Here is a 17943-nt window from a genome sequence, read left to right as displayed (position 1 = left end):
CTGTTCTCAGTGAGTGTGGCTCAGTCCACTGCATGTGTTGACACCTACATGTACACATGTCTTCTGTGGAAAAGGGGAAGGATAGACTCACTTTAGTTAGACAGGGCGTCCCAGTTTGTGTAACAATGTTTTCATTGAAATGTGAAATAACAGTTCTCTTGTTTGATTGGAACAGGAAAAGATTGGTGTTTACACTACAGTGTGCGGTGAGCTTTGTTAACATTCCCTCTTATACCTCCATCTAGACTGAGCTGAACTTTCTAATAGTTGTTTCCCAAAGCCTGAGCGAAGGCTCGGAAACTAGTTTTTTGCTCGTTGAGTTCTTTTTCATCTATTTTTGGAAGCCAGAATGTCAGTGGAGCTGAACATGGTGTAAGTGGAGACTTTGGGGAGACATGAGTTGTCACACAGTTGTGTCCACTGACTCAATTACATTATTGTAGAAGCAGAGTACAGGACCATTACACATCTTCACTGGACACACCTTCATTCTATCAGCTGTATGGCCATGTCAAAAAAAATCTCTGTAGTCCTGGCACTGATTTTAAAGGCTTTGATGTACAGAGTGAAAAAACACTGTAAAATACAATAATATATCTCTAGAATGTAGAACTATTTTGTACAAGTCTGCAGAGACTGTATGACCTGAAATGGTTCCAAAACACAAGGGTTCTTGTCACAGCCTAAATCCAAAAATTCGATTCACACTTTTATCTCTAGTAGGTCATATTACTGCAGTGCACGTTTTGCTGGTCTGTCGAAGTAGGTATTAAATAAACTGCAGCTCATTGAAAATGCAGCAGTCAGAGTTTTAAAGAAAACCAAAAGGTATGAGCACATCACTATGTCATCATGCCCTCTCTCCACTGGCTGCTATGTAAACACAGAGTGGTTCTCTTTCATAGCATTCGTTTCGTGTCTCACTATGGGAGAACGCCCCCTGCGTGATCCCGACAGAAGCTTTAATTACACTACACCAGCCCTTGGGGCTGGTATCAGTGACGTCTATGTCAGGAGGGACCGCCCTCCTCCTATATAATAGGCTGACATAGCTTCAGTCGCCATTCAAACACCTCTTCTCGCTTCTCACAGAAGCCTGATGACAACTGTGTTACTGGGTGCCTAGCTAAACTGCCCACTGATTCGAGTGAAAACTCGGTCACCGGGCGCTTGGTCCCACACGACACGGTTGCTTCACAGCTGAAGAATAGTAGAAATACTATTCCACGCTATCGGTGAAAGTAGAAATACTCTTGCCTCAAGTAGCAATACTTGTCACAGCCGAAGTAGCGATACTTCTGCTAACAGCGGGTGCGTTAGCATCGTCTGTAGGTAGCAATACCACTATACAGCTCACGCTAATAATACCCACAGCAGGTAGCGATACCTCATCACAGGCTAGCCAGGAAAATAGCCATATTTCCCTGAACACAACCAGTAGCTGCACAAGCTAACGCTAGCGCCCTTGAACCCTATGCTAGTCATGGCCACGGCTAACAACCCCGCTGAAGTCGGGAAAAGCCCAAAGCTTTGCCCCTGCGGCAATAAAATGTCTAGCTGGGACACTCACCCCGTGTGAGCAGCATGTCTGGGCGTACCTCACGCGCAGGCGGCTATGTCCTCCACGGACGATTGTATCCACTGCGCTGCTTTCCCACGCAAGTTGCTCCGCCGACGGCTAGCTCGCCAGGCTAGTTTGTCCGGCGGTGACCCACTGCTGTCGGAGACAGCCTCGCCGCAAGGCGGGGTGGATATGTCGGGTGGGGCGGCTGAAGCGCTGCCGCCCGGGCTGAGTTGGGCAGACGCAGTTCCCCAGACTGCAGACTCCTGTTTCCCGTCAGAGGAGGGATGGGAGAGCCTTATCCGTGTCGACCCGAGACGAGACGCTGATGACGAGGAGGGAGAGTCTGCAGACTCCGAGCTCCTGTTATCAGACGGTGACGAAGAAGAAACTAACTTCAGCGTCACCGGCGGGGCTGCAAAGCCGGGCGTCGCGATGGGAGAAATCCCTTCGGCGCTTTCTCCCCTGGATCTCGACATGCAGGACATGTGCAAACGTGCCGCTGTAAGGCTCAACATCCCGTGGCCCACGGTTCAAGCCGAGGAAGTCAGGTCTCGCTTTGATGGCAAGAAGCTGCCCAAAGCAAAGAAGACGGGGAAACAAGTGCTGCCAATTTTCCCAGAGCTGCTTGATGAGATAGCGGCTACGTGGAAAGCTAAACCATACAGCGAGAAACACCCCATCTCGGGGAGCTCCCTGTTGGATTGCGAGGGGATGGAGGCTAACGGCATCCGCCAAATACCTCCCATTGAGCCGCTGGTAGCGACACACCTTCACCCGAAGACGTCCCTGTCCTCCTCGGTTTCATCTTTTCCCTCCAAGACAGACCGCTTTCAGTCCAGCCTCACTGACAAGTGTTATAAGGCGGCGGCTCTGTCGACCAGAGCTCTCAACGCCTCCTCTATCCTGACGGCCTACCAGGCGGAATTAGAGGAGGACATGACGGCTAAACCAGATAACTCCCTGTGGGAAGAAATCTGCGTCATTACGGACCACGTCCTTCGCCTCCACAAGGTGGCTATCCAAGCCACGGGAAGAGCCATGGGTCTTATGGTCCTGCAAGAGAGAGCGCGCTGGCTGGGGCTCACCAACCTCACGACTAAGGAGAAAGAGGAGCTCCTCGACACTCCGGTCGTCCCTCATGGGCTCTTCGGCTCGGCTGTTGCCTCCATGCAGAAGAGATGTGAGGAGAAAAAGAGAGATGATGAGGCGCTGAAACTTTGCCTGCCGAGGAGGGCTCCACCGGTTACTCCCGGCACTTCGCGTCAGTCATATGCTCAGGCTGTCTCTCACCCGGCTCCTGCTTATCGGATCCCCAAGGTGTCCAAGACGCAGGCAGCCCCTCCAGCCCCTAAAAGCGCTGGCAACCCATGGGCTAGGAAGCAGTCTCCCCATGCTCGGCAAGCCGCTCCACCACCTCAACCCGCTACCGCGACGGTGAGGAAGAAGAAGCGGCAGGCCTGACCGCTTCTCCCCAGGTGGAGGGCCGACCCAGGCTGCCCCCCCAACGGGTCGCCCTGCCCTTCTCCAGCTCAGTTCCAGAGCGGGTTCTGCGGGACGTTGCCCGCATAGAGTGCAGCACTTGGGCCGGTGTTCATGTTCGAGTGCCCAACAAACACAGACAGCATTCTCAGTGTTGCACAAGCACTTCTGTCTTGCACTCTGTAATAAAACAGTCCAATGCGCATCCAGGCAGAGAGCCGAGGGCGCTGTTGACTATGACTATGAAAAAAATGCAGAAAAAAGATATGTTAAGACACACAACTATCTTCTCTGCTATAACACAGCCCGCGGGGACCCCGGGCACCTCCATGCAGCAGGTAGGAGTCACCGGGGCGGATGGGCGTTGGGTGTTACGCACCTCGACCTCAAGAGGGCGCCAACGTACCACATATGACAGAGTTGCCGGTCAGCCCGCTTTCTCTGCACACAGAGAATTGGGCGGCCTGCACACGGTCAGAATGGGTGTTGAGAACCGTTCAGCAGGGTTACAGACTTCAATTCAGAGCCGTTCCACCTCATTTCAAAGGGATGATCTTTTCTCATGCTCAGGGAGAATCCGCAAACATTCTCCTAGAGGAAATTTCCACTCTGAGGGAGAAAGGAGCAATAACAGTTGTCCCGCCCGAGGAGGCCCACAGCGGGTTCTACTCGAGGTATTTCCTGGTTCCAAAAAAGGGGGGGCAGGGGATGAGGGCCATCCTGGACCTCAGAGCCCTGAACCACTATTTAAGGAAATACAAATTCAGGATGCTGACACACGCCTCTCTGCTGCGTTTCGTGCGGGCAGGCGATTGGTTCACATCTGTCGACCTGAGGGATGCATATTTCCACATTCCAGTGTATCCTCCACACTGGAAGTTTCTCAGGTTTGCCTTCCGAGGGACAGCATACGAGTTCATGGTGCTGCCGTTCGGCCTGTCATTGAGTCCCAGAGTGTTTGTGAAATGCACAGAGGCAGCTGTAGCCCCACTCAGGGAGAGAGGCATCCGCGTGGCCACTTACTTAGACGACTGGCTTGTCGCAGCCTCTACACCCCGAGAGGCGGCCCACCATACAGATGTTCTCAGGGAACATCTGGTGAGTTTGGGGTTTCGCCTGAATATGGAAGAAAGCATGTTGACACCTTCTCAGTGCATCACCTTCATAGGCCTGACTTTGGACTCTCTCCAAGGCAGAGTTTTCCTGTCTCAGGACAGGGTGGTGGCAATGAAAGGATGCCTTGCACTGTCTCACAGGGGCAACACAGTCACACTCAGACAGTGTCAGAGGCTGTTAGGCCTGATGGCCTCGTCTGTGGTGGTGATACCCCTGGGACGCCTGTACATGAGAGGGCCTCAGCGTTGGGTAGCCTCCCTTGGCCTAGATCCTCTCCGAGATGGTCATCGACGGGTGAGGGTTTCTGTGGACTGCTCACTGGCTCTGCGCCAGTGGAAGAGCCCAGGGTTTCTGACCCAGGGGGCTACCATGGGAACTGTTTCGGCCAGGAAGGTGATCTCTACAGATGCCTCTCTCACAGGCTGGGGTGCTACACACGAAGGGAGGACAGTGAACGGGAAGTGGGGCCCTCACATGCGCTTCACCCACATAAACTGTCTGGAGCTGATTGCTGTTCATTTGGCTCTAAAACATTTCCTCCCCTGGCTGCGGGGACACCATGTCCTAGTGAGGACAGACAACTCCACCGTGGTAGCCTACATCAACAGGCAGGGAGGCTTGAGATCTCTGCGGTTGCATGCACTGGCACACAGACTGATAGTCTGGAGCAATGTGCACTTTCAGTCACTGAGAGCGACTCATGTTCCAGGCGTACTGAATTGCGGGGCGGACCTACTCTCCAGGGGGATCCCTCTATATGCAGACTGGAGACTTCACCCAGAAGTGGTGAAGCAGATTTGGCTGCGGTATGGACGGGCGGCAGTGGACCCTTACGCGTCAGCGGAGAATGCCCAGTGTCCGCTGTTCTTCTCCCTGCACGACCGAGTGGCTCCGCTGGGGATCGATGCACTGGCACACGAGTGGCCACGTGCTCTCCTGTATGCTTTTTCCCCAGTGGCTCTCATCCCTCCAACTCTGGCCAGAGTGAGGGAGAAGGGGCTGGTCGTAATCCTGGTGGCTCCGCACTGGCCAGCGAAACACTGGATGGCGGAGATTTACCAGCTTCTGGCGGGCACGCCTTGGCAGCTGCCATTACGCAGGGACCTGCTATCCCAGGCACGAGGGGAAATATTTCACCCTCACCCAGAGAGGCTGGCTCTGTGGGCCTGGCCCGTGAGTGGTTTAACCTGAACTCAACAGGACTCCCAAACAGTGTCATTGAGACTATTCAATGTGCTAGGGCCTCATCGACTAGGAAGTTGTATGGGCTTAAGTGGCAAGTGTTTGAGAGCTGGTGCTCGGAGTCCCAGGCCATTCCTTTTCAGTGTTCTGTGGGGGTGATTTTATCCTTTCTGCAGGACCTCATTGAGAAGGAAAAAATCTTTTTCAACCATCAAGGTGTACCTGGCGGCAATCTCTGCTTGCCATGTTGGTTTTGATGGTAAATCTGTGGGTCGACACCCTCTGGTGTGTCAGTTCATGAAAGGTGCACGACGTAAATTGCCGGTATCTAGGTCTCTTACGCCGTCATGGGACCTGCCCACGGTGCTGGATGCTCTTTCTGGTCCACCTTTTGAACCACTGGATCAGGTGGACTTGAAGGTGGTATCTCTTAAGACAGCGCTGCTCCTGGCCTTGGCCTCGGCTAAGCGCGTCGGTGAGGTTCATGCCCTGTCTGTGCACGAGGCTTGTACCCATTTTTCACCAGGGGGCGAGAGGGTCAGTATGCAGCCTAACCCAGCCTTTATCCCAAAGGTGGTTGGGTCTCTCTCCCCAATAGAGCTGGTTGCTTTTTATCCACCGCCTTACTCCTCTGAGGAGCATCGGCGTCTGCATACGCTGTGTCCGGTCCGTGCACTAAGGACCTATCTGGACAGGACTCAGGGTGTTAGGCAGAGTGACCAGTTGTTTGTGTCCTGGGCTAAGCCATGTGTGGGCAAGCCAGTCTCAAAACAGCGGCTTTCCCACTGGATTGTGGAGGCTATTGCTCTGGCTTACACGACCAAAGGTCTTCCGCCTCCTGCTGGTCTGCGTGCGCACTCCACTAGGGGCCTTGCTGCTTCCTGGGCTCTCTTTAAGGGGGTTTCAGCCCAGGAAATTTGTGCAGCTGCAAGTTGGGCTTCACCCCACACTTTTGCTAGGTTTTACAAGTTGGATGTTACGGTTCCAACCCTGGCACATTCAGTTCTTGGGGTAGGGTTTTCACGGGGTACAACCCACTCTTCGTGAGGCCCCTCTGGGACAGTTGTCATTTTTACAGGCATGTCTGGCAATCCGGGAGTCAGTATTTCTCCCATAGTGAGACACGAAACGAATGCTATGAAAGAGAACTGGAGGTTATGGCTATAACCATGGTTCTCTGATTAGCATGAGTGAGTGTCTCACCAGACCACCCTCCTTGCTATGGAAGCGAGGAAGAGGTGAGCTTGTTTGAATGGCGACTGAAGCTATGTCAGCCTATTATATAGGAGGAGGGCGGTCCCTCCTGACATAGACGTCACTGATACCAGCCCCAAGGGCTGGTGTAGTGTAATTAAAGCTTCTGTCGGGATCACGCAGGGGGCGTTCTCCCATAGTGAGACACTCACTCATGCTAATCAGAGAACCATGGTTATAGCCATAACCTCCAGATTTTAAAATGAAATGGTTCAGCTCCTTCCCATATTGTTGACACATTCACTGAATACACATTTCCCTCAGATCTTCAAGTAAAGGTCTTCACAGGTGCTCTCATGACTCTTTGTCAATATCCAATCATTTAGAAGTTATTATTATTTATTTAGTATAAAATAATAATATAGCAGTGATAATATTAATATATTTTTGTCTGATTATTTTGCGTCATGTTACCATCTGTTCTTCTATGGTTTATATCATCAGGCACATTGAGTCTGTGACTGTGCTTTCTTAATAACTGTTACTTCACCATGAGAGCCAGTGGAACAATGCTGCACATCCTAATTACAGTTTATCTGCACTTATGCAAGATTAATAATTAAAGAAACTCAGCCTTTGATTATTGTATGTATGATTTATGTCATTATAACTGTATTATATTGCACACATTCATGTTCAAAGACCTGAGTCCTGTCTCTATAGAAGTGTAGGGTTTTATTATTGCAGTGAAAAATGAGCCCATGGCGACTTAAAATGTGACGGCAGTGAAAAATGCCCAGAAACTACTTCAGGTTCTGAAGGTTAATAATTGATATGCTTTTATAGGTGAAAGGGATATATATACTTATATCCATGCTGAACTGCAATATGAAAAGAGCCTGTGTGTAGTCAGTATATGATGAAAGGTTTAGTGTTTTGTTTGTGCTTTCTTTCATTGTAGAATATTTATTGCCATTTTTTGCTGCTGTTGACCACCCAAACTGTGAGGTTGAGTAGTCATGACGCACAGATTCTGAGCTGAAGGCTGCTGTTTCTCCCCTGCACATGCTGATGGGGCTATTGTTCTGGGAGTCTTTCCCTTTTTCAAACGGGCTGGGATTACTTCAGGGTTTCTCAAAAAGCACAACTCTTTAAAACCTTCCTCTGCTCCTTCTAGTCATAGTACATTGACACCATCTCTACTTTGTAGCATCACAGGACAGCAGGATTAGATGACAGATTTTTTTAAAACTGTGAATAGATGGGAAGCCACTCAACAAACTCAACATGACCATGTCACTGGGTCAGAAATGATTTATTACATTTTTTCCAGAATCTAGCTGCTCAACTTATTAATTCAGCGAGACCCACGAGGTTATGTTGTGATGCGTGTTGATGAGCCAACATTTTTGGCCCTTGCTTTTTTGTTGTTGTTGTTGTTTGTTCAGGTCCAGAGATCACAGATGAGCTGGTCAAGGTGCTGCGTAAGCGTCTAGATGAGACCACCTTGGACATCATCACTGTCATGCTGCTCAGGAACTGCAAGCTGACACCAGCTGATGTAGAGGTAAACAGATGTTTTGTCACTTGACCATATAGTTTGCCACACTTACGTACGTGTGTAGTGACCATCCTGGGTTTTATTCCCACTCACACATGGATTTAAGCCCTCACTGAATGTTGTCTGGTCAGTTCATCCAGCCATCAGGATCTCCAGCCACGGAAGTCATGACCTACAGCCTTCCCCAGTACTGTCTTTCCTGGCTGCCCGCTGTGGCTCACTACCTCAGGCAGAACCTGCTCATTTTGGATGTACCCAAGTACACTGACAGCAACACAGCACATCATTTCAAGGTACAATCACAACATGTGACATATTATAAATTAAAACAATGTGTTGAACAGAAAACATCAAAATATGCTTCCATCTGGTATTTTAACATTACTTTTCCATTGTTTTGTCACCAGTTATAACTTTCTTAAAACTTGTTGCTTGCTTGCTCCCCCTCACATTGTCCCAACTTTTAATTAAACATCAGAGTAAACACTCACTCTGACTTTTATATGTCCTCCAACTGCTTGGCTTGAATGATTTGTTGACTTGAAAAAACAACTCAGTGCTGCCTGTGAACCAGAAAATACCTCTTACACATAGATGACAGTTTGACATATGCAATTGCACTACAAACAGCTCTGTTTAAAGTGATCTGGATTAAAAATGAATAAATCCTAGATATGGGAGGCTCCTGGCTCTGCACAACTGATGCAGTGACTTAAAATCATTTTGACAAGTCTCATTGTGATGTATGAAATAAATGCTGACTTGTGTGGTTTGAGCTCTCCGGGACTGATTTGCTCTCTGTTCTGTCTGCAGCACTACTTTCATTTGAGCAGTGAATTGGCTGACGGTGATATCTACCTCTACAATAAGCCTGGAGGCCAGGGGACAGGAGGCAAAGGTAATCACATTTCCCTTTCTCAGTGTGTCTTCAGTGCCGCCCAGCCTCAATCCATGCGTGTGTCTGTCACCTTAGTGACACAAGAGTTTTCTTACTCTTTTGGCCTGAATATATAGAGGACTTATCATGTTCAAAAGTTACTACCCCCTCTTTTACCTCTGTGTATCTTCTGATCATAGTGGATCTTAGTGTTAGACACATACAACTTCAAAGAAAGATCATATAACATTTTTCAGCCTTTATAGCAAAACTGAAGCACCCCCAACGACGAAGTAATGGTTTCTTGTATGACTTCATCATTTTCTCACATTGTTTTGGAGGAATTCTGGCCCATTCTTCTTCAACCCTTCTAAGATCTGCCACAGCATTTCAATTGGGTTTAGATCTGGACTAAGCAGTTCCTAAACCTTGATTCTTTTATTTCTCAGCCTTTCTGATTTAGATTTGCTGCTGTGCTTTAGGTTATTGACCTGATGCATGACCCAATTTACCAGCAGACATGGCTGTGAGCATTAAGACCAAACGACAAGGACATTGTTCCACAAGTGTTGTTCTTTGTTCAGGTGCAGTTTAGTGAACCTGAGTCCTGCTTCCATGTGCTTTTTAGAGGAGGCTTCTTCTAATTGTGCTTTCACATTAACACTGAGCATGCTCAGTGAGGTCTGTAGGCTCTGACATGTAGCTCTTGGGTTTTTTTTTTCTCTGATCTTGGAGTGAATTTGCTGGGACATCCACTCCTGTGAAAGCTGTATTTACTAACACACAGTACAATCAGATGACTTTTTATTATGTATTTACTGAATTTTAACTGAATTTAAAGAGGGGTACTAACTTTTTAACAAGCTGATGTTATCACCATTGCCTGACCATCTCCATTGCCTGACCATGCGAACGAGAAACTCCATGTCAAAGTGAAACAGACTGCCACACCTGATTGTAACTAGTGTTTGAAAAATACATGTTCCAGTAGCTCAACTAGCCTTTTTAGAGGTTCCAATGTATAAATGATCACTAATACAGCTAGACAGGGTAATAAATCAGAAAATGGCTTGTTTCAGTTTTTAGGTTTTAAAAATATCAATTAATCACTATTTTATTTTCTTGTGCCACTACTGTTTCCAGACTTCTCAGTTCACTGATTACAGGACAAAAACAATATAAAAAAGTTATTTAAACACAGGATTCTGTTCCCTACATTCTAACCATGGCTCCCTTTTGTAATGTCCAGCTATCTAATGATTGATTAGCCTGCACATATTTCCCCAAAGCCTGTCAGCCAATAGTCAGAGCCAGGAGGTGGCTGTGTCTCAAGCCTGTTGAGGCACTGAGTAGATTTGTTTGGTTTGCTTTTCCCTTCTGACATATGTGCAGACAAACAGATGTGTACCAGCTGGTTATTGCTTTTGTGTTTTTGTAATCTGACTGGTGACAGTCAGCACAGCAGCCCTGCTGAAAAACCCTGAAAGTGTGTGACAAAGTGTACCGCCTCCTGAGCTTACATGTTCTGCAGCACAGAAAAGCTAAAATGTTCCATTTGTGAAATTATGAATGCATAATCCTTACAGGAAATGGAGCACACCAGATCAAATGATGTAGGTGTTTCACTGCAGGACCACAGGGCTGTGTGACATTTCCTATACAGATGCATGCCCTTAAACTGCTTCACCACTTTGTTTACTTTAAGCAACTTCAGGTTGTGACTCACCCAATGCACTTTTTCATTGGCGCTACTCTCCTATTGTTAAGCTGCCGATCTGGAGACAGTATGATATAAGATATGCTGACAGATTCTTTTTTTATAACTCCCACATTAAATTGAGAAGACATTTCCCTCCGCCTGTCTGGCAAAACAGATAGTGCTGCACTTCTTTTCTTCACTTTTCACACACGGCTAATTTCTTTGATGAGTATCAGCACAATTATTTTCCTGAGGTAGCTTTCTCTTTCTTTTCACTGTGCACCTGGAACTGTGCAGCAGACCCCATGCTCATAGGCGTCCATCAGATGGCCTTTTTTTCCTCCCCCTGCAGTCCCTGTTATTTTCAGACATCCTTTTGCATTTAGATTGCCAACCTAATTTGCTCTTTAACAGAGATGACCTGCCTGTTGCAGGAAAGCCTCTCTGCTGTCTTGTTCATTATACGCAGTGCGCTGCGAGTCGCACTAACAGAACACAAGTGCTGTTTACCGCTGTAGAGAGATTGCACTGTATATGCTGCTGCCCCGGATCGCCTGTTGTATAATGTGCTTGTACGCTCATGAATGTAAATTCACATTGTGCTCAGCGTTTGAGACGAGGCTGAGATAATTGCGATGAGGTTCGGAAAAGTTTTTGCAGCTGGCTCACCATCTCTGTGTATTTCCTTTTAGGTCAGAAGTGATCAGTTCCAATTAATATAGCAATACCTCTCTGTTTATCAATACGCCAATGTCAGACACCTGGCATTTGAAGTAGGTTAAAAGCTGTGGAATGAGTTCTGTGACTCAAAAGGTTACCTTGTTCAGCTTGAATGTGGCTGTGGAAAGCCAATAAATGACTGCATCTCTTATCAGCCACAGTCAAAGGGCATGGGTGTAAATAATGAGTTTACTTAAATGAAAAGCATAAATATGATTAGCTAATTTTTTTGGTAAAACACTGCCTTGCATTATAATTTTGGCTTTTAATTAACACGTTATGTTGTGTCTGCTGGCTACAGTTTGTTTGGTTCATTACTTGAAGTTGTATGCTTCAAACTAAGTTAAAGTTAACATTTGTGTTCATCAGGTTGGCTAGATAAAAAAGACTGTTGACCACCTTGGTATAACCGGCAGGGCTGTGGGCTCAGATCACATGACTTTACACATGATTATTACTCGCACAGATAGAAAAACAAAGTACTCCCCTTTTGAGTTAGTTTTACATACTAGGACATATTAAAAATCATCTGGTTCTTAGCAGGTTTAAAACACAGCCTTAGAGGAAAATGAACACATATTATATGGTGTCGATATTTATTTACTGGTAAGCCATGTGTGAGAAACTAACTAACTAACTAACTCCTTACTGCATTCTTTGGAACTAAGAGGGGAAGTAGCAGCTAGCTGCTTGTGATGAAATGATCATCCGCGAGAGTGTGTGTGTTTCTATAAAAACACAAGTTATGGCACGATATCAGACTCAGAGTCGTACATTTAAAGTGTACTTTCTGCTTGCTGCACCATGTTTTACTTGGAGTGTCAGATTTAGCATCAGAATGAGGTTGTGGTTGTATTAGCAACACCCAGCAAAGTATCGCTTCTTCTCAAAACAGCAACTCCCATGACAGTCTACTCTGTCAAAGTTCTGTTTTTTAAGTAGCAAGTTATGGCTCAGCTCTCTTGAGCACCCACCTTTACACTCTGTTTAAAGTGACCTCGTCAAATTCGGATATAAAGAGTGCATCCCTTGCTCTTGTATTCATTGGATTTGCTGTCTAACTACTTTTTAATTGCTGCGCATGGGAGCTCTGACTTCATCTCATTAGTTTTAGCGGCTGTGGAACAAGGTGCTTGAGTTATATGACGTAGCTGATCCCTGCTCGTCGTGTGAAATAACTTCCAGCTATGTTGCTATGTTACAATGAGAGGTGCCAGGACTTTTGTCTGCACTTCCTGTCAGCTGTGTAATGAAATGTTTTCCAATGATTATTAACTGCAAGTAATGTGTTTGCTGAATCCCAACAGTTTTAATTAGCAGTGGCTTCCAAAACTAGTTGTGACTTTTCAGATCTGTTTGTCGATACACACCTCAAACTGTGGTTGAGCTTGGAGTACCGGTACCTTTGCACTATTCATGTTGCTTGAAGTACTGAAATAGAACATAGTGATGTCATGGTGGGAGTAGAGAAGATCCCAACAACTTGAAGGAATACGACAAATATTGTGATGTATGGCCTGGTTGATATGAGGCATTAATGCCTGCCAGCTGCCACCACTGATTAAAGTTGAAATTGGCAAAACAACATGATGCTGGCACATTCTAATGCTGTTCTCTGGGTCTTTCTAATGTTGGCTCAGGTACCATGTCGGAGCTGGTTCAGCAACTCCTCCCACCTTACCAGTTTAAAGGTACCACCACGTGTCCACTTTAAACCCATGGTGTTGACTGAAGCCAATGCTGCTCCTGGCCTTTTATTTTTTCATCATTGCCATTTCTTTGCTGGGCTGTACCTTCTTTCAGCACAAGTGTTGTTATTATTATATAGCTGTGCTCATTTTTTGAGTTGCCTTTAGGTTTGGCATGGACCTCCGGTGTGTCAGTGATGTGTGTGTGAGCTGAGGGTTTGTTTTTTCTGTTTTTTTTGCAGCTTACTGATCTCTTCTCATTTATTTTAAATGCCCTGGAAATAAAAGCCCCTGCTGCACATAATTCAGTATTGAATCATCATGAGGCAGCTTACTTATTCTTGGACTTCTTTGTTGATGTACTGTTTGGGAACAATGAGTCATATATATTGAGTTTTCTTACCTATTGCCTTCCTGTTACAGCTGTGCTCTATCAATCATCAGCTTCATTTCCCAGATTTACATGGTTCACTCTCTAAATGAGGCAGTTATCGAGGCAGCAAAGAATTGATGGAACACATTTAGCTGCAAACATGCTGCATTTTAGTTAGTAGTTCTTTAAAGGTAGTGTAGGAGATTTCATTCTGATGCACTTTTTGTTAAATTAGTGTAACTTCTCTTTACAATCCGATAGCAACCAATTAGTTCGGCAGTTTCGCTTTAAAACGAAGAATATGAATCATCTGTGGAAGCTATAAAACACTAAAAACATCAGCCAATCCTCCGGGTGGAACCTGCACAGAGTATTGGCTGGTTGTCACTCTCTTCCTGCTCTGCTCGCACCAGAGAGGTACGTGCATGATGGCCGAAGTCACAGACGGGTTGGGAGGCGTGGCTTCGGGGTGAACTCCGAGAGAAAGGGCGTGTGTTTACTTTTATAATCTGGCTGACTCTCACTTTTCAAAATCTCCTACCCTACCTTTAACTAAGCTCTTTATTTTCACATCATATTGGGCTATGGTGACGTGGTTGTTGTTCGGGCTTTCCTCCCCCTCCTTTTGTATCTTACTGTTTGAGGTGGCTGGATTCCTCTAGAGATTTGTGCAAATCCTTCTCTCAGACACATCATTAAATAGCAAAAAGCATCTTTTTATTTGGTTTTAGTAAAAGTGTCTTTTATGTGCTTGTTTTCCTCACAAAGACAGCAGAGATCATTCAACAACGTGCTAGCTTTCAACACCTTGTTGTGTTTTCTTTCTCCACCAGTGTGTGTCAGGCTTTATGTTTAAAGTTACATTTAAAACTAAACACCTATCTGAGTTGGTTCCTCAATTTAACCAACTTCATCCTCAGATTTGAAGCCATTTGACAACTTGTAAATGGTGAACATGTCAGCTACATTTGCTCTGGAGCTACCTTGAGTGACAAGCATGATAGGCCAGCCTTGCTCTTACAGCTCATATCCCCCGTAGCTCCATGCATGGCACTGCTTATTCTGTTTGCGCAGCCTTGACCATGGTAAAGCATGCAACACAACAATACTCTCTCACACAAGCAGTGCTACTAATCACGTAAAAATGTGATGTAATCAGCAATTAAAGGAACAGAAGTGGCAATAAAACACATTTTCAAAAGGCCATCAAAAATCATTTTAATCTCTTTTGACATTGTTGAAGCTAAAAAAAGCAACTATTTTCTGGTGGACTAATGAGTTCCCTGCTGTTTCAGGTATCGCCTGCATTGCCCTGTCATTCGTGGATTCCCATGGTCGGCCCCTTCAGGTTCCAGCTCAGGACTGTGTCTCTCTGCAGAGATCAGAGAACTGCAACATCCCTCTTGATACAGAGCATTTTGATGAGCTGACCAGTGTGGTTAAAGTGGAATCCATCAATGTCAGCTCAGGTAAACATAATCAGCACAACACTACACCAAAACCCTCTTACCACTTTTCTCAATTAAAAAACTGCTGATAATTGTTGGTCGCTGTCCAACTATTGACAATCCTGTGCAAAGTATTTGAAATCCACATTTTGTTTATTGCTACCCTCTACAGGTTGAAGGGTATTGCAAATGAGTTTTGCTCTTGACCGCTGTCATCATCATTCATTTGTATTTTGGCAGAAGACGAGACTAAAGGCAGAACATTCAATAAGATATTTCCAATATGGACGCTTTGCTTCCTGTTTGTCAGGTACAAATTAGTCCATTTAACGGCATTATTTGAAAAGTTAAAAGATCAATCTGGGAGTAGCACCTCACAGTTTTTATTTCTGGTGGTCTGATGACAACAATAGGACAAATTGAATTATATTTTAGCTAAGTATCACTATGCTGAGTTTATTGATGACATTTGATGAGCTATATTAGCCTTTATAATCGGGGAAAAAAGAGATCTCAAAATAAATGTCTAAAAATGTCCAGCGATTAGGACCCTGTCTACTTTTGTAGTCACTGGATTCATCCATCCACGAGGTAAACTGTATTACACTCACGCAGTGAAATACAATTTGTAATCTACTAAAAAAGATCTCTTTCAGTCTTTGATCAGAGCTGTTCTTCTTCCCTTTAATCAAAATGTAAACCAGAAAAAACAAAACAGCATCAGCTCAGGGGCAAAGGGGAAAAATGAGCTGCTTTACAACAGAAAGATGTGAAGATGTGACGCTTGTATTCCATGAAAATGAATTGTATTACTCTTAAAAAGGCCCAAATGGAACACAGGGGGAAACATCCCCATGAGAGATGAAAAGAAATGATGAAATGTTCAGTTACCACACTCCTTTTTGAAATTGACAATTATGTAAATTGTCTATTCCATCAAGGGTATTGTTAAAGTTACCTGCAGCGCTGTAGGATGTTTTTGTCTGTGTGGTTAAAACTGAACTGGCGCATCCTTCCTTTAAGTTCTTAGTATTACCTGACTGATAAATGCCACATCTTCAATTAATGGTTCTGATCATGTGCAATCGCTTCTTATCATTGTGTGTGACGTCATTGGGCCTTTGTGTCAACACCAACTTTTCATAAGCTGTTGTCACAGCTCTGACCACATTGTTTGAGAATCGGAAACAAACATGTGGAGCATCCTATTCTTTTCATCCATCCACCCTTCTCAGTTGCTGTAGCTCTCTTCTCCATCTCCATAGTTACATATCTATGTGACCAAAAGTAAATGGACAGGATGTGCAGCCTTATCGTCCAGAGGTTCCATTTTTAATTGTAGAAATGTGAAATCTTAATGCTGCCGTCTACTAGACTTTGCAGATTGATTGTGAATGATTAATCCATTCTTGTATTCTGACACACTATGGACAAACCAGTGGAAAGCTGTAGCTTGTATTTATATGATGATTTGATACTACTACGACTACAACGGCAGTGCTGCAACTGTTTAATTTCAATGTGAAGTTTACTTTTAAAATTACAGACTCAGACTCCCATCTATTGTATCAGCCGCACTAATTTTGAAATTCATTGCATCATGGGTAATAGTCTGGCCATTAAATTAACAGTCCAAAAAAATTAAATGCCCCTAGTAAATCTAACAAACACAACTCTGTAATATGAAGACATTTTTTGTTCCTGCAAGCTACATTTGTCAGTGTGACACTGCAGCACATGGCCATAAATCACAATTAAGTCTTTAGTTTTAGGGCGTGTTAAGATTATTGTGTGTATAAAAGATTAGTCACACTCTGTTGTTGATTTAATAGGAAAACATAACAACAAATAAGACTCCAGCTGTTTGGTTTAGGGCATTTAATAGAGCTATTCTCAGTGGTGGGTTTAGCTAATAACCACTTTGCACTCACAGCCATAATAAATACATCCATCTATCTAGTTTATATAGTTTGAAGTCATGTTGGCCAAGTAATTTAGCAGTGAACACTGCCTCAGATGACATTGATGGCAATGGCGGTTAAAACATTGTGTCGTCTGCTTGTCTTCTAACAGAACCACAGCTGTACGTGCGCTTTGACATCTGGGAACAAGGCAACGTCAGCCCCTTACAGCTGAGTGACAAACTGCAGGGGGCGCTGCGCCACGCGCTCTGCGATGTTGTCATGGAGCTGAGAGTCTTGCCAAATCCTCTTTGTCTAGGAGTCCTCTGCCCAGCAACTAAAGCTCAGAAAGAAGAAGCTAAAGGTTAGGATCTCTACAGGCTGCTATTTATCATTCCTCTGTGTCTGTTGGTCTCAGTGTAAAATGTGTCTTCAGGGCTGCTGATTCCTTTGCCTGAAGTCAAAGAAGTGAAGGACAGCCACAGGCAACGCAGCGGATCACGGGTCTTTAAGGGCAGCCCTTCTCCCATCACCTTAATCCAAGCTGTAGGGAGCACTCCTGTGACAGGGACCAGCACACCTGAGTCCACCACCCCTACTGGCAAGAGCACTCGCAGGAGCTTCTGGGACATACTTGTGAGAAAGCTTGAATTTAATTGCCTGTGCAGCCTAATTATTGTACTTGTTTTTGTAGATTAGCTGTTTGTTATAGCAGTACGGCGAAATATCTGACTCTGATATTCCGCATTTTTATTCCTTTCCATTCATCAGAGTAAGCCAGACTCCACAGAGCTCGGGAGCCCCAAGACAACCGACGACATAGTGCAAGAAAAAGGAGAGGAAGGCCGAGCAGCACGACGAAGGCACAAGACAGAGAATGTGAAGCAACAGTGGAGCCAGGAAAAGGCCATGGCTGTGGAGCTGGAGCAGGCTCAGAGGTGGGGCATACATAAAACCATTGAATGGCTGCAAAGGTTTGATGGAAACAACTGAAAGTTCAATCCTATACAAATTGAATTTGTGCGATCTGCCACAGTCACTCCTCAACCTGACAAAAGACATGCTCTTGTGTGTTTAATTTGCTGTTGTCCAATTGCCTTCCAGGTGACACCAGTGGCATTAGTACTACATTACTATGGGT

General features: G+C 45.3%; 1 protein-coding gene across 10 annotated transcripts in view; it reads left to right on the top strand.

Annotated features, from left to right (window-relative positions):
• Window positions 1-17943, top strand: part of szt2 (SZT2 subunit of KICSTOR complex) — a 64205-nt gene that overhangs the window by 23973 nt on the left and 22289 nt on the right. For 6 of the 10 annotated variants that reach the window (XM_028404597.1, XM_028404601.1, XM_028404598.1 and 3 more), the window contains 8 exons: window positions 7984-8102; window positions 8228-8389; window positions 8910-8994; window positions 13033-13083; window positions 14749-14922; window positions 16975-17166; window positions 17239-17438; window positions 17574-17740. In XM_028404597.1, coding sequence (XP_028260398.1) covers window positions 7984-8102; window positions 8228-8389; window positions 8910-8994; window positions 13033-13083; window positions 14749-14922; window positions 16975-17166; window positions 17239-17438; window positions 17574-17740 — 1150 coding nt within the window. The remainder of the gene's footprint in view (window positions 1-7983; window positions 8103-8227; window positions 8390-8909; window positions 8995-13032; window positions 13084-14748; window positions 14923-16974; window positions 17167-17238; window positions 17439-17573; window positions 17741-17943) is intronic. The other 4 variants (XM_028404604.1, XM_028404606.1, XM_028404602.1 and 1 more) reach the window with 2 other exon arrangements.

Source organism: Parambassis ranga, chromosome 4, assembly GCF_900634625.1.
Source record: "Parambassis ranga chromosome 4, fParRan2.1, whole genome shotgun sequence".
Lineage (NCBI taxonomy): Eukaryota > Metazoa > Chordata > Actinopteri > Ambassidae > Parambassis > Parambassis ranga.
The sequence above is the reverse complement of the archived record's forward strand: the minus strand, read 5'-3'. Positions and strand labels throughout refer to the sequence as shown.